At 41.9% G+C, this 17,542-nt stretch overlaps 1 protein-coding gene across 2 annotated transcripts in view; it reads right to left on the minus strand.

Moving 5' to 3' along the window:
- TTLL13 (tubulin tyrosine ligase like 13) overlaps nt 1-17,542 on the minus strand; it is a 309,143-nt gene that overhangs the window by 158,271 nt on the left and 133,330 nt on the right. For both annotated transcript variants that reach the window (XM_069222660.1, XM_069222659.1), the window contains exon 12: nt 16,335-16,521. In XM_069222660.1, the coding sequence (XP_069078761.1) occupies nt 16,335-16,521 (187 nt within the window). The remainder of the gene's footprint in view (nt 1-16,334; nt 16,522-17,542) is intronic.

The raw sequence follows: 17,542 nt of genomic DNA on the forward strand, positions 1-17,542 counted from the left end.
CAAGGCCAACCCCAACTAAGTTACCAATAGTGAGCCCAGCTACTCCCTTGGATTGGCTATTAGTAGGTTTGCTCCCACCACCACTGCTATTAGTAGGGACACTAGGTGTAGCAGTAGGGGTTGTAGTGGTAGGAGGCTTGGTGCTTTTCTTTGGACAACTGGGATCTGTTGTCCAATGGCCTTTTACTTTACATAAATAGCACCATGGTTTCTTTTCTTTGTTTTGATTAAAGGACCCATCACCCCCACCAGAGTGTTTTTGTGGGCCTGATGAAGACTCATTTTTAGATTTGTCCCCACCCTTGTCAGAAGACTTACCATCCTTCTTTTTGTTGCCATCTTTGTCACCCCCTGTATGAACTTTTCTGTTCACTCTTGTTCTGACCCATTTGTCTGCCTTCTTTCCCAATTCTTGGGGAGAGGTCAGATCAGAGTCCACCAAGTACTGGTGCAACAAATCAGACACACAATTATTAAGAATATGCTCTCTCAGGATCAAGTTATACAGGCTGTCATAATCAGTAACTTTACTGCCATGTAACCACCCCTCCAAGGCCTTCACTGAATGGTCAATGAAATCAACCCAGTCTTGTGAAGACTCCTTTTTGGTCTCTCTGAACTTTATCCTGTACTGTTCAGTGGTTAAGCCATAACCATCCAGGAGTGCATTCTTAAGTACTGTAAAATTATTGGCATCACTTTCTTTCACAGTAAGGAGCCTATCCCTACCTTTCCCACTAAATGATAGCCATAGGATAGCAGCCCACTGCCTTTGAGGGACATCCTGTACAACACAGGCCCTCTCAAGTGCAGCAAACCACTTGTTAATGTCATCCCCCTCCTTATAAGGGGGAACTATCTTGTGCAGATTCCTGGAATCATGCTCTTTTGCAGGATGACTATGGGGAATACTGCTGCTGCCACCATGGGTTTCTAAACCCAACTTCTGTCTTTCCTTCTCTAATTCTAAAGACTGCCTATCCAAATCCAGCTGTTGCTTTTTAAGCTTCAGTCTGGTTTGTTCCACCCTCAACTTATTGAGTTCCCTTTCTAACAATCTGTCATCAGGGTTGGTGGGAGGGACATTTCTAGATACAGAGGTATGATGGGAATGAACAGAAGGAGACCTGTCCCTTACAGAGGGCACCCTAACAGCTTGGCTAACAGAAACATCAGTACCACTGTGGTGTGAATAAATGCTTTTGCTATGATGTGAGACAACACTATTTGTATGGTGTGGCTCTTCATCATTACCAACTATGCTAGACTGTCTAGTAATGGGCAGGCTAGGAAGTTTCTTTCCTGAATCTTTTCCTGGGGGAGTCCCTGGATCAGATTGGGAACCATTAGCTACTTTTTCAACAGATGGGGCACTTTTAGCCTTATCTTGTTCTCTAAGCATGTTAAGTAACAGTTCCAAGGAAGGATTCTTCCCTATACTCAAACCTCTCTCTACACAGAGACTCCTTGCTCCTTTCCAGCTAAGGTGGTCATATGCAAGTTTGGACAGATCAACATTTTGGCCTGTGCCAGACATTTTTAGAGAGAGTTAAAGTGATAGAAAAAGAGAAAAACGTTTTCAGAACTTTTAGAAAGACAGAAAAAAACTTTTAAAACTTTTTAGAAAGTTTAGAAGTACTTTTCAGCACTTAGAAAAGAGTGAAAAGAGGAAATGCAAAACTTTTTGGCTATGTGTATATACACTGACCTTGTTTTGTATATTTTTGCTCTTATGAAAAGTACAATGACAAGAGTGGTAAGTAGTCTCAAAGCACTTATCCCACCGCTGCACAACCAATGTAGGAGGCTGGACTGGCTTGTAGTGAGTACCAAGGGGTACTTGCACCTTGCACCAGGCCCAGTTATCCCTTATTAGTGTATAGGGTGTCTAGCAGCTTAGGCTGATAGATAATGGTAGCTTAGCAGAGCAGCTTAGGCTGAACTAGGAGACGTGTGAAGCTACTACAGTACCACAAGTGTCACTTGCACAATATCATAAGAAAACACAATACACAGTTATACTAAAAATAAAGGTACTTTATTTTTATGACAATATGCCAAAGTATCTTAGAGTGTACCCTCAGTGAGAGGATAGGAAATATACACAAGATATATATACACAATAGCAAAAATATGCAGTATAGTCTTAGAAAACAGTGCAAACAATGTATAGTTACAATAGGATGCAATGGGGACACATAGGGATAGGGGCAACACAAACCACATACTCCAAAAGTGGAATGCGAACCACGAATGGACCCCAAACCTATGTGACCTTGTAGAGGGTCGCTGGGACTATTAGAAAATAGTGAGAGTTAGAAAAATAACCCTCCCCAAGACCCTGAAAAGTGAGTGCAAAGTGCACTAAAGTTCCCCCAAAGACAAAGAAGTTGTGATAGAGGAATAATGCAGGAAAGACACAAACCAACAATGCAACAACGGTGGATTTCCAATCTAGGGTACCTGTGGAACAAGGGGACCAAGTCCAAAAGTCACAAGCAAGTCGGAGATGGGCATATGCCCAGGAAATGCCAGCTGTGGGTGCAAAGAAGCTTCTACTGGACAGAAGAAGCTGAGGTTTCTGCAGGAACGAAAAGGGCTAGAGACTTCCCCTTTGGTGGACGGATCCCTCTCGCCGTGGAGAGTCGTGCAGGAGTGTTTTCCCGCCGAAAGAACGCCAACAAGCCTTGCTAGCTGCAAATCGTGCGGTTAGCGTTTTTGGGCGCTGCTGTGGCCCAGGAAGGACCAGGATGTCGCAAATTGCGCCAGGAGGTAGAGGGGACATCGAGCAAGACAAGGAGCCCTCTCAGCAGCAGGTAGCACCCGGAGAAGTGCCAGAAACAGGCACTACGAGGATGTGTGAAACGGTGCTCACCCGAAGTTACACAAAGGAGTCCCACGTCGCCGGAGACCAACTTAGAAAGTCGTGCAATGCAGGTTAGAGTGCCGTGGACCCAGGCTTGGCTGTGCACGAAGGATTTCCACCGGAAGTGCACAGGGGCCGGAGTAGCTGCAAAAGTCGCGGTTCCCAGCAATGCAGTCTAGCGAGATGAGGCAAGGACTTACCTCCACCAAACTTGGACTGAAGAGTCACTGGACTGTGGGAGTCACTTGGACAGAGTTGCTGGATTCGAGGGACCTCGCTCGTCGTGCTGAGAGGAGACCCAAGGGACCGGTAATGCAGCTTTTTGGTGCCTGCGGTTGCAGGGGGAAGATTCCGTCGACCCACGGGAGATTTCTTCGGAGCTTCTAGTGCAGAGAGGAGGCAGACTACCCCCACAGCATGCACCACCAGGAAAACAGTCGAGAAGGCGGCAGGATCAGCGTTACAGAGTTGCAGTAGTCGTCTTAGCTACTTTGTTGCAGTTTTGCAGGCTTCCAGCGCGGTCAGCAGTCGATTCCTTGGCAGAAGGTGAAGAGAGAGATGCAGCTCTGATGAGCTCTTGAATTCGTTATCTAAAGTTTCCCCAGAGACAGAGACCCTAAATAGCCAGTAAAGAGGGTTTGGCTACCTAGGAGAGAGGATAGGCTAGCAACACCTGAAGGAGCATATCACAAGGAGTCTCTGACGTCACCTGGTGGCACTGGCCCCTCAGAGCAGTCCAGTGTGCCAGCAGCACCTCTGTTTCCAAGATGGCAGAGGTCTGGAACACACTGGCGGAGCTCTGGACACCTCCCAGGGGAGGTGCAGGTCAGGGGAGTGGTCACTCCCCTTTCCTTTGTCCAGTTTTGTGCCAGAGCAGGGCTAAGGGGTCCCCTGAACCGGTGTAGACTGGCTTATGCAGAATTGGGCACATCTGTGCCCAAGAAAGCATTTCCAGAGGCTGGGGGAGGCTACTCCTCCCCTGCCTTCACACCATTTTCCAAAGGGAGAGGGTGTAACACCCTCTCTCAGAGGAAGTCCTTTGTTCTGCCATCCTGGGCCAGGCCTGGCTTGACCCCAGGAGAGCAGATGCCTGTCTGAGGGGTTGGCAGCAGCAGCAGCTGCAGTGAAACCCCAGGAAGGGCAGTTTGGCAGTACCAGGGTCTGTGCTACAGACCACTGGGATCATGGGATTGTGCCAACTATGCCAGGATGGCATAGAGGGGGCAATTCCATGATCAAAGACATGTTACATGGCCATATTCGGAGTTACCATTGTGAAGCTACATATAGGTAGTGACCTATATGTAGTGCACGCGTGTAATGGTGTCCCCGCACTCACAAAGTCCGGGGAATTGGCCCTGAACAATGTGGGGGCACCTTGGCTAGTGCCAGGGTGCCCTCACACTAAGTAACTTTGCACCTAACCTTTACCAGGTAAAGGTTAGACATATAGGTGACTTATAAGTTACTTAAGTGCAGTGTAAAATGTCTGTGAAATAACGTGGACGTTATTTCACTCAGGCTGCAGTGGCAGGCCTGTGTAAGAATTGTCAGAGCTCCCTATGGGTGGCAAAAGAAATGCTGCAGCCCATAGGGATCTCCTGGAACCCCAATACCCTGGGTACCTCAGTACCATATACTAGGGAATTATAAGGGTGTTCCAGTAAGCCAATGTAAATTGGTAAAATTGGTCACTAGCCTGTTAGTGACAATTTGAAAGAAATGAGAGAGCATAACCACTGAGGTTCTGATTAGCAGAGCCTCAGTGAGACAGTTAGTCACTACACAGGTAACACATTCAGGCACACTTATGAGCACTGGGGCCCTGGTGAACAGGGTCCCAGTGACACATACAACTAAAACAACATATATACAGTGAAAAATGGGGGTAACATGCCAGGCAAGATGGTACTTTCCTACAACCTTTCAACCCACTATTACTTTAAGATGGGGTTTCAATCAGGACTTAGTGGATAAGCCCTCTGCCCATTTGGAATACATGCCATTAGGACACACAAATTGGACTTTTAGGTAGCAAATCTCTTTTGCCTTTGTGCAGTATAACAACACAGGGATAAAGAATCCCTTATGTACAGCCCTTCCTCCTGAACTTTTTCTCATTTAGGAGCATGATACATATCAAACCTAGGTTCCTGGGAAAACAGGGTTGCTCTATGGTATATTATAAACAAATCTGAAGAGATGAGTTTCAAAACTGTCAATGGGAGTTCAACTTCAAGCCTTGAAGATATGCTTGAGGACATCCTGAAAGGTCTTGAGCTCATTAAAGAAAAATAAAGATCTCATCTCAGCCTGTATGTTCTTGTGCTGCCTACTCCAAAACATGCATACTAGCGGGTATATGCCTTGATGTTGAGCCCATCCCAACAGATCTACAACAATGTGGTAGAACTGTGGAAAAGGATTGCCCACTTGTCTTCTTATGGCTGTGAGGTTGTTTATGTGGACTGCCACACCAAGTATTTCAGAACAGGCAAGAAAGCCTTTAATGTCAGGAAATGTCAGGAGAACTGCTTTTAGCTCCAGTGCATTTTTGTGCAGGGAAATACCTGATTTGGTCAATGTGATATCGAATGAGTTACTAGCAATATTCTCCCAACTCATACTAAGTCATACTCTAAGATCCCAACAAGTGGTCAGGATAGAGCCTCCAACATTCCAAGATGATAACAGAGAAGTCAGAACTGCAATGAGTTTCAACTGCTCTTCTCACAGCTAGAGTCAGTGAACCATGAGGTATAATTGCAGAAACAAATGCTGAGACTGGCTTTGGGTCCCACTCAGACACAGATTGCCTGCAGTCCCAGAACCCTTAGGAACATTTAACCTGTTGTAATTGTGTCAGGTAATAAGTGGCCCACTGCTTGAATGATGGTCGTTACCATCTCAGGAGGTGGGTGAACCTTTGTCAGACTGCAGTCCACAATTTCACTTTAATTAACTAAATCTCTTTGGATGAAACCAGTGAGGGCTTTCGATAGTAAAGTAGTACCTAAGCTTGATGCAGGTATCTGGTGACTGTGCATAGGTAGACTTGACATCAACCCTGGACACTGCCTGGATGAGACTGTCATCTACGTATGGGTAGCAATATAGACATTGCTGACACACAAGGGCCACCACTAAAGCCAAGATCTTTTAACAGATTTGAGGGTTAGCAATGAGAACACATTGTAGCATTCTGTACTTGTAGTGTTTGTTTCCATTTGTGAACCAGAAGTACATCCTGTACTCCTTCAGGAAGTAGTTGACTGAACACAGGAAGTAATTGCCATGTAAAGCATCTTGAACGTTTCAATAGGGAAGAACTGATTCAATCATAAAGTTAAAGAATAGGGCAAAACCCTGTACCCCCTTCTCCTTAAAAGGAATGAATGAAGTAGAATTGGTGGCCTCTATCTGAGGGAAGGAATACATTGGCTGTTCATAAGAAGAGGATTCTCTCTAGCATCTGCAAAGGCTCTAGAGATGCTTACTGAGGCAGGGATGGCCTAAATTGTGAAAGCTGTAGCTGTAGATTACAGAACATCTTCAATATTGATTGGACCCTTGCATTTTTGGTTATCTGTATTCACTAGATGCAGTGAAGAGGAGGCTGTCCCTCATCGAAGGGCAGATCATTGACTTTAACCTGGTCCTCTAGGTTCAGGCCAAGCATCATCATGCACAACAGCAGCATGGCCTTAGAGACATATGAGCCAATTCCCTAAATATAATAATTTTCTTGTTCTGCATATTTGTCTGGGTTGAGCATAGTTCTACTATACTCTTCCTGGGCATAGTCTGTGTTTTAACTTGTTCGTTATGGTCAGAAAAAGGAGTTCAAACCCTCACCCACTACCAGGGGTATGCTTTATGATTAGGTGGAGCAGTACATTTCAGGTACTTTTTCTAAAAGATAGTAAGAATAGTAGCATAGATACCTTTCCCAACGCAGGGTTGCAACTCTCCTCTGTGTGGGCATCAGCATCAGACCAAAGTGAGGAGTATGATGAAGCATGCTGCTCCTAGTAGGTGAGATCTGTCATCATTTAACTGAACCCACTGCACAGTACATACAGCAGACTGATCAAAGAACCTTAGGTTTCTTCAGGCAACACCTTACCTTTTTGAAAAAGTCTACAAAAATGTTGGGTTGATTTGGGTTGACCTGAGAAGTTGTGTTGTAGTCTTTCACAATTTACTACTCCTCTCTCTCCCTTTCTGCCATGGTCCAAACATGTACCTGCAGGACCAAACCTATGACTTTTCTGTGTAGTGTTCCACAAAGCTACATCCTGTCACCCATTATATTCGACCTGCACATGGAGCCTCAGGGAGCCCTACTGACCGGGACGTATGTCAACATCCACCAGTATGGAGACTACACTTACCTCTACCTAAGAAATCGCCCAGCTAAAGAACTGCCTCAGCAAAATCAAAACAAAGATGCCCAGGGCTTTCCTCCAGCAAGACAGTGTTCATTCTTCTCGTTAACACCATCAAACAATTCCAGGTATGAACTGACTCAATGAGACACTAGATGACTTGTCAACAATGTCAAATCACTGGGCTTCCACATTGATTCCACTCCAAGCTTTAAAAAACACATCACTCACAAGGGCAACAGTGTCTGCCATCAACTGGCTACATTCTTCAGATTGAAGACCTTCCTCGATGACAGTTTCAGAACAGCTGCTCAAGTGCTAGAACTACCCTCAATAAAAGAGGCAAGTCTCTCAGCAGAATATCAGATACCAAACTAGCTCACGTGACTTGTTCTCCACGTAGCATCTCACACTATCAAAGTTCTCCTCAAAGCCTGATAGGGTAACCCCAGTAGAGACATCCGCTGGCTCGCTTTTGCCTCCTGCCTTACAATCAAGACCTGTTGTATAACTTATAAAGCTGTGTACTGTCTCTTTATGGCATAACTCACCATGCCTGGAATCCAAGTCGAATCCTCTGCAAAACACACAGCAGCATTAATACCAGACATGAAAACCAGCCCCTAGGCCTTCTCATACTATTCATCGAGGGCTTAGAAATAGATACTTGTTGAAACCAGTACATCTCCTTTCACCCAGGAACAAACTCAAGGCTCTGCTTTTCAAATATTATTTCACCACTGTTCAAAACCCTTACTATCATATGTTCCTGAACAGCATCACATCACCACTCCACACTCGGACTCCCCATCCATACTCCGTTTCTCTCCTTTGCTGCGCTGCCATTTATATTATGCAGTGCTCCAGTGCTTTGTAGCTAAATATGAGCTGCAGAGTACCACATACATTTTTAAGGGTAGAGCAGCTTCTTACAGTTGTAGAGTTGATGTGACATATCAATTTAACAAGACTCTGCATTATTGGATGCATCAGAAGGGTGTGCATTCCCATACCCAAACCCCTTAATAAGTAAACTGGCCATAAAGTGGTAGGAAGGAGGCTGTTGTACCAAAACTGGATCTTCTCCTTGGTTTATCTATTACCTGCCAACTATTCTAGTTTGGGATCAGACCTGAATGATAAGAGGCAGTAGAGGAGCTGTTGAGGTTTTGATCTTAAAAATTCTGCTAAAGTCAGCCAAGATATCTGACTTGATTAAGATGGTAATTATGATCACGAGGAGTATAACACTCTTAGAGTGAAGGTAAGTTCCATCATACTTTAGGTGTCCACATATGCACAGACTCTGTGGCTCTGTGAATGCCTGAGGATGGTGAAGTATGTCAGAAACTAGAGAAATGACAAAAGACAAATTATCTTGTTGACTGGAGTTCACACTGGTGTACTGTGTGAGCAGTGGAGTGCCACAGGAAGAGTACTACAGCATTCTATCTAAAACTGTATACAGTGTCATTGCAAGGGGGATGATAGAGGGCTGCTGACAAGATGGATGCCAAAGTTAGACCAAAGAGAAGTGATTTTAGCATTGCATGCATGCCTGGGCCACTTCGAATGGCAATGAGTAGGGATTTGAAAGGAATTCAGGCTGATGATTTGGTTCTCTAAGCCACTTTTAGTAGAACGTAATAGACCCGGAAGACACCTACGTTTTGTAAGGCAGAAGTGCACATATCCATGTGGGCCAATTTTAGAATGGACTTTGTGATGTAAAACAGTGTGAAAGTTCATACAAGTCAAAAATCTCTAAGTGTAAGGCTGTAGCTAGCATAACAACCAACCTTACATCAAAAACAATTCCAGACAGCCTATTAATTTTATCAGGAAAACGTGCATCAGAACCTGCTTTTCTTTAGTCATTTAACTTTATTCCATTTCTGTTGTTTGAATGCACATGACAATGCATGCTCGTTTACAGTGGCATTGTAGTGGGTCTCAGTATCTGAGACCCACAAGGCAGGATGGGTGGGAATGCATATTTATCACTAGTTTGATACTGAAGGTGTTGGTGGGCTGGTACTGGACATTTATATGCTCTTTATAACAGGTTTTGTTGACCTTATTGTGTGGGTTGTACTACGTTGATCCTGATAAAAACACATGGGCAGGGATCATGCAGATGGGACACTGTGGAAAGAATGGAATGGATGGTGAACATCTTTGCATGTATCAATGAGATAACAATTGATTCACTTAACAAAGTGGGCCACTAAGATGGGACGACTACCATTTAATAGAGTCAGTTACAAAGACACACACCTGGAATGAAGTAATATTGGGAAATACTATGAGATGAGGACAGAGTATCAGAGACAATCACACATGAAAGAAGTCTTATGGTTATTTTATGTAATGGCTCAGTTGTTTAGACAATGTAACAAAGTACTCTGGGAAGCTGGGTGGACATTGGGATAAGTTTGAAGATAGGTGCCCAACAAAAAAGGGTTATGTTGCTGAAGTATCACCTGGATATATGCTACCAGTCCTTTATATACTGCACATACACTCTTCAGGGTTTCATGGTGCTGTGCAGAAGAAACGTCCAATATATGGCCAACACAGATACCAAGATCTAGATCTGTAGTAAGGAGAAAATGGATGGGCATTGGGGTGTGATGCAAGGTGTGTTACAGGAAGGACCTTAAGGAAGTTCACAAAAAGGATGGTAAATATATAAACCGTTTTCCAACCCGAGTTGGTAAAGCCAAAGTCAGTTATCCAGCACAAAGTGGCCTAAGGTAGTTCCAGGGAGGTAGCCTTAGCATAGCAGCAAGAGTGACTAATAATATGTGTTGCAGTAGCCTTGGAGAGTGGCAGAGTAGAAGAGCCTGGTTATACTTATTTACTCTCCAGTTCCAAGTACTCATCACTCATTTTCTCCAATATGGCTGTTGCATCTCTGAGGTGTACTTCACTGCTACTGCCTAACACTGCCACTTCAAAAACCGTCAAAACGTCCTAACTAGGCTCCTCACAATCACTTGTAAGGTCCCCCTGTAGCTGGTTGTTCCTTGACTCAATATTCTGAATTACTCTACTACCAGACATCAAGAATTACTAAGGTTTAACTAAAGAATAAATATTACAAACCATATGTTTTAGCTCAATTTAAAGAAGTGGAACTTGTCCTGGTACATACTCTCCAGCTCTGCATTTCTCAAGGAAAGTGTAATAAAATGTTTAATAAATTCAAGGGAACACTGAAGTTTAAAATTCTAAGTCAAGTTGTGACACGGACGTTAATAGTAAAACCAAGAAACAAAGATAGATGTTGTGAAAATAAAATAAATGACTCTAGAATTAAGTGGCCGCAAATATAATGCTTTATTAACTGAGTATGAAGCAGACAAGACTAGGTGGATCTCTTTATAATTAAAGCGCAAAGGCAATTTGCATATGCTATAGTGGGTGTTGTTTGAATAAGGCCTTAAGGCCTATTTCAGTATGACTGGTGAGGGAGATTCATGTTGCTGTAGAACCCTGTTGCTCATTTTAGGTGATACTTTAAAAAAATATTCATACTGCATACATTTGTGTTAATTAACGTAAATGCAAAAATATATGTGAGATGCTCAGGTAGCAATTCACAAACAAAATGAATAACACTTAGACCAAAAGGGAAGTTACAAGGGAACCAGTAGTGTGAATGTCTATGGCTGAGTATTCCTTTTGATTGCCACCTTAGCCTATTTGTACCACCAGTGGAGGCCTCCATATCGCTATGCTGGGATGACTACAGTGAGCGGTTTAACACTATTCCTAATACTTGTAGTTGTGGAGCGCAGGGGTATGTTCTATATTTCACCATTAATGAGGCCCCTTGCCACTAGGAGCCTTGTGTGGCACCTACCTCCCCATTCATCCGTCGGCCCCAATAGGACTGGTTTCGGTTTGGGTTGTACTGGGCTGCCCACTATTTCTATGAGGATTTTGCAAATATTATGCCAATCATGTTGTATGAATGGGCATTCCAAAATTATGTGAAGGAAGGTTCCTAAGGCTGTTTTGCATCTCGGGCAGTGTGGGTCTTGACCTTTATTTCATTTTTCTCAATCTTGTGCGGCTAAATATTTTGCTATTGTTAATAATACAGGAATAACAGGCAATTCTTTTCTGGCTGCCTTCTATATATTCAGCTGCTGTTAGCATGCCTGACACCACTTTCATAGATGCATCCCCTGAGCACCTCACTGCATTCACCCAGGCCACAACCCATTAGAGCTGTGCTGATAGGTCGTATGTCTCATAGTCAGGATCCCCGGGACACTCTTATCTGTTGGTAATATAATTTAGGCAGAGTGACTCTACGTCTGCCAAACCCCAAGATCAGTTTTATAAAGAAGGTGTTCAAGCCATTGGTGCAGCTGAGATTTGGCCGTTACATTTTGTTTTATAAGGATGATCTATACCTGACAAATGTTTCATTTTATTGTGTGAAATACGTTAACTATTAAGTGGTGTATTGAGAGCCTACATTAAAGTGTATTCACTGTAGACTAATAATTTGATGAATATGGTATAGCCCCATAAATTCAAGTATAATCATTTAATTTGATTCCATGTCATTCCTAATGCTGTGAAGAAATAGTTTTCACTGAAGCGATAATGAATTTCCTAACAACATTTTTTCATGTTTTAAATGTTTTATGATAATGTCGAAAATTGTAGTTCCCCATCATAGTTGCTGAAATGTATTAACAAGTTATTCCATTCTGCAATTTAGTGCAACATGACTATTGACAAAGCCTATTAATGATGAATTTACAATTGCACCATGTATGTGCATTTTATCTAACAAAAATAAAGTGTGCCATTTTAATTCTATTCTGCTTTAGTTAGCCATATGGAGTTGCTAGGCCTTAGGCTTTCAAATGTGAGAAAGCTATTTTCTTCTGCTAATGTGTTCTTTCTTTACAGAAGTCGTCCCATAAAATGTTAGTTTGGAAATAGATGTCCTATTGTTTCATACAGAGAGAGCCTAAGAAAGTAACCTTGGAGCTGGTACACTAAGAGACTGAGAACATTAACATTGCAAACTGTTGCAAAGTCGTACAGGACAGCAAAGATGAATGCCTTCCTATGACAGTAGTGGGAATCTTTCCTGATGTTGCAGATGCCTGTCGCATGATGCAGTATGACTGGACAATTAAACCTGCCAATCCATGTGGTGTGATCAATGGACAAAATCATCTTTCACTTTGAACTTTAATTTACCATTCCCAAGTTGGACTTCGGGGTGACATCCTCTGGACTTTGAGAGGGACAGACCTCTTTGCCCTTGCCTCCACCTTCCTAATGTTTCCTGAGAAAATACTTAGAATTTTTCCTGACCCAATGAGAAGACTCTTGACCGAGCTTCGGAAATGCTGATGCCTTGGCTTTTTACTTACTTCTTGCCAACTTCAGTTTTTTTCATTTTGCCCCAGATGTAATTTTTCCAAAACCTTTTTGTCCTTCCTTTTTACTTTTTGCTCCCATGTTTTATAGCCCAGAATGTCAGTGCCTTATCACTTTAATCAATTTCCTTTGCTTAATCAACTAATTTGGATTACTTTAGATATCTTCATGTTTAGAAGAAATGGTCAACATTTGTTTTCAGAGCATCAAGTTCTTTTGTTGCTTTTGTACTGTATCACACTAATAGAATGTTTAGTTGTTGGATGTTAATTGAGCTTTGGTTGATCCAACGTCTTGGGCATCCAATGGTAATTCTGTATCTTTATAGTCTTGTCTTGAAAATTGACTACATTAACCTAAGTTTGAACTTGTAATAAAACCCTTTAACATAATTTCCGACTTGGGTTTTCCTTGTGTGGTCAAATTGGTCATATTGTTAAATTTAAGTGTTGCTTGAAACACAATATGAATTTTCTCTCACTCCTTTCGCTAGGGTGAAAAGATCTGTCAACCTCATTCAGAGCATACCTGACTTGTCCAAGCACCATTGAAGAAGCAAAGTAATATATCATAAAAGGAAATAGCAGAAATGTACATGGTGCAACACATCCTAGTGTGGTAAAGGTTAATCTCCTCCAAAGACTTACTGATACTCTGTGGGATAGTAGTGCTCTTGTGAAATGTCCCACCAGTGCGCCTGTTGGTTGTCTGTACATACTGAGTCCCAAATATTTAACGTTTTGACACTCTAATACCAAACCATGTACGTTTTCAGGCTAAACAGCTCGTGAGCCCGCATCTGTCAGCAGGAAGATGTAGGACTTGTTAATGTTAAGTTTTAGTTCTGAAACTTATGAATTCTTCAAGTTTATTTAATACCGCTAGGGGCCCTGACTGGATAAATCCGACTGGATATATAACAGGATATCATCTGTATAAGTGAGATAATGTGTACTTGCCCTCAGACTATCAGACCTTGTCGTACTCCCTCGTTTTGATAATAGCTTGCCAATTGCTCCATATTTAAAATGAATAGGACTGTTGAGAGACGGAAGCCTTGTCTTGAATCCCTTTGTATTAGCAGAGAGCATGAAATCAGCCTGCTCGTCTTAACTCTTGCAGTGGAACTGGAATGTAACATACGGACCCATGTTAGAATTCCTTCAGAAAATTCCATTGTTCTCATCATGAAATGAAGAAATACTTTGTGCTGCTTTGTCTGTGATGGAGGCCATGTCTTTATGAAAGCTTCTATAAGCTGACAACTGATCACACATCATGGCTTTAAGACTGAATTCTGAGAAAGTAGCTTGCAGAAGACCATTTTTGGACTTTATTCTCTGACTTCTCTTTTATAGTAAAACTGTTTTTTGGTTTTCAAAGAATTTAGCATTGGCCATATTTTCTTAGTAATTGAGACTTTCTGCTTCACTGGCCTCCTGCCCTTATCAGATGTGTGCCTAAACTCTGCTCACTGATCTCACTTGTGTTGAATCTGAAAGACTAGTCGGGATTTCTAATACGGCATAATTTAGGTCAGCATACAAGTGTTATTTCATTTTCTTTTAGCTCTCAGAACTACATTGCGTTTGGATGCTCTACTTTTCACTGCTGAACGCTGAACTCATGAGTACTGAAAATGAAGCCTTAAATGGACAGTGAGTGATTAAATTATCTGGATAAATACCACCTATTAATAACTTTGTTATACTGATAGTAAAAAGATGCATTTCATACACACAATATCTTTAGACAAGAACATATATGAATTTCTTTAAAATATTCAGAGGAAGTTTTGTGTTTAAGACAGTTCAGTTGACTTCATTTTAAATGCACGGAGTGCTATTTTCTGTTGGAGTTTTACATTAACCAGCTATCAAGTTATCCTTTATGTCTCTTATACATGGTGAAGGTGTGACAAAAAGGAAAGAAAATCCATATCCCAAGGAAGATTATGCAGGGATGTGGTTATGCTTCTTGTGTGTTTTAATAAGACCTCCATGCATAAAAGCATTCACCCTGGATGAAACTTTACAAAATTGCATTATCATAAACATATGCATTTTAGATTATAAACATTGCCTAATAAGTTCTCAAATAAAGACTAAAGACATTTAGGTCCACATGTACAAACAGTTTAGCGATCAGAAATGGCGAATTTGGGCATTTGAGACCGCTAAATGGCCTTGTGCCATGTACCAACCCTATTTTGCAAGTCGGTAACCTATTACTGACTCGCAAAATAGGGTTTGCGAGCTGCTATTAGGGAGAGGCATTTAAAGGGCGTCCCTTCCTAATAGCAAGTCTCACTGATATGTATGAATGTTTTGCGACTGGGAATGCGGTCACAAAACATTCATATTTTACTGACTCCTTGAAGAAATCGGTAACCCATTCGCAAACAGGAAGGGGTCCCAAAGGACAACTTACCCTTTGTGAATGGGGGGGCAATATTTTTTCAGAGCAGGCAGTGGTCGTAGGAACCAATGCATACTCTAAAAAAATGAAAAGAAAACTTTTCCTTTTTTATTTTTAAAATACATCTCGTTTTCCTTTAAGGAAAATTGGAAGCGGTTAAAAAAACTACTTTTGTTTAAAAAGCAGTTTCAGACATGGTGGTCTGCTGACCCCAGCAGGCCACCATCCCTGTGATTGCCGACAATTCCCATTGGGTAAGAACTTGAGGCCAGCCTCATGAATATTAATGAAGAAGGTCCCTTGCTACCCATTTGGGAATCACTAACAGTGTCTGAGACACTGATGTACATCAGGTTTCGCAACTCGTAAATTGCGAGTAGCCAAAACTTGCAATTTGAAAGTTGCAAAACCTGACGTTTGTACATGTGGCCCTGAATGAGCTACCGATCCAAGAAACAACACTCACAGTGCAAAGAAACAGCTGATTATAGATATGGTGCACTGTACTGTAGTGACAGCAAGTCTCTAATTCTTGGTACAGCTGGGCAAGGAATCACTCAATACTAAACAATAAATAAAGAAAAGTAAAAGTATGTAAAATACCCATAAGATTTGGGCATGTAATCAGAGTATGGGAACAAGGAAACAAAATCTTAAAACCTATCGCTCTCAATTACTATACAACTCACAATTCACAAACAAAACAATATGATGAAAAGAACACACCTCTCAAGAGCTAGCATAAAATGTTACAAGCACAATTAGCAGACTGGACTCTTAACCGTCATGGAATTAAGACCTTTCAAAGGCACAAGGTATCGCACCTTAAGTGGGCACCAAGGGCCTCATGTTGACATTTTTTCTTTTAATCTTTTGTGCACGTCTCCCCGTTTTCAAGTCTTGTTACATACGATTTTACAGAATTTCTTTAACAATACCAGCGCGTTTTACTTTCGTTTTTTGAACCTACAGGACAAGACCATGACTTTCTAAACCTCAATTCAAGTTCACATCTTTGGAAACCGAATGAGGAAATTGGAATATTGAAACAGGGAATGTATGCCAGCCATTATTCACCATCATTTATGCAAATAGGGTCAATAGTGCTCCCAACATTCCAAAGTGCTAACTGTAAAGGTAGCAAGAAGTAGCAATTACAAAAAACTTTTTCTTTAATAATTTATACAATTTCTAACTTTGTCCTGATGCACAACTCTCAGTTTTTAATACCATCATCAATGCAGTACCTCTTTTTCTGGGCTCCTGGCATTAGTGAACGTCATTCGAGGTAAAGGCTTCCTAAAAACTGGGCGGCGGGGCATGTTTTTTTCCCCTGCAGACTCTCCTTGAAGTAACTCTTTGTTCTCCCTTTTCTTCTTTCCACTGAGATTTTCCCGTTGTTCCTGTTTCAAACGAAGTTCCTCCAACTGCTGCCTGCCGGAAAACAACGTATTCACTGCCAGATAGGTATCTCTGGTTTTCATCCAGACAGATTACATGTACGACAGTCAGCATCATTACCAACTCCCAGAGCCTTCCTGGTTCTCTGGATGAAAGCAACCTATAAAAGGGAGTGTTCCTATCGAGTGTCGTCTTAAGGATTTATAGGACCCAGCCAAAGCATAGTTTGGGCCCCCTGTTGGTAACTACTTTGAATTTTAGTAACCACTTTTGTGCTATTTGTAGCCCGCATGATGGGTTTCACACAAAACAGTTTAAATATGCTTTTTTAGGAACCCCACAAATTCTTTAAATGATAGTGGACAAAGAAAGACAGAGGTAAAGGTAGGTTGAGAGATGAGGAGAGGTTCAGATATAGGTTTGTCAATTGCACCCAGAAAATATCATTCAAAACAGAGAGGGTGTTCTTTGGATGGCTTCTCTACATTTGGAATAAAAACTTATAACATATTTCCCTTGGTAAGTAAATTTTTCCTTTATCCATTATGTATCATTGATCATGCACTCAGTCTTAAGCAAAGACTTCTTTCATATAAAAACACTATCATGCCCATTCAGAGACCCTTAGGAGAATCAACCGGTGGAATTACTACTAATGCATGGCCAGAGTACTACAATGGGTGATTAGACCTCTCCTTTCAGTCAGAATGGGGAATAACGATGGGCTCTGGTTTAACCAAACAGTAAAAACAAACGTTTCCTTAAGGTATCCTGCTGTCCCGGTGTAAATGCCTTCTTCCAAGTATGTGGAAGAATGCGCAGAGGAAAAAAACCTTTGTACTTGACTGTGACTGTGAATCTGACATCCAACATTCACAGTGGGGCTCTAAGTGAGCCTAATGCATCATCATTTTTCCAAGAATGGCAGCAATGAGTTTTCACTTTTTCTCCCTTTTCAACTCTATCCGGTACTTCAAACTGGTGAACTAAGATGCCACCATTACAGTCCACAACTAAGTACAGATTAGAAATGGATTTAGGGACGATTTTATAC

Source organism: Pleurodeles waltl, chromosome 3_1, assembly GCF_031143425.1.
Source record: "Pleurodeles waltl isolate 20211129_DDA chromosome 3_1, aPleWal1.hap1.20221129, whole genome shotgun sequence".
In the NCBI taxonomy this organism is placed as follows: Eukaryota; Metazoa; Chordata; class Amphibia; order Caudata; family Salamandridae; genus Pleurodeles; species Pleurodeles waltl.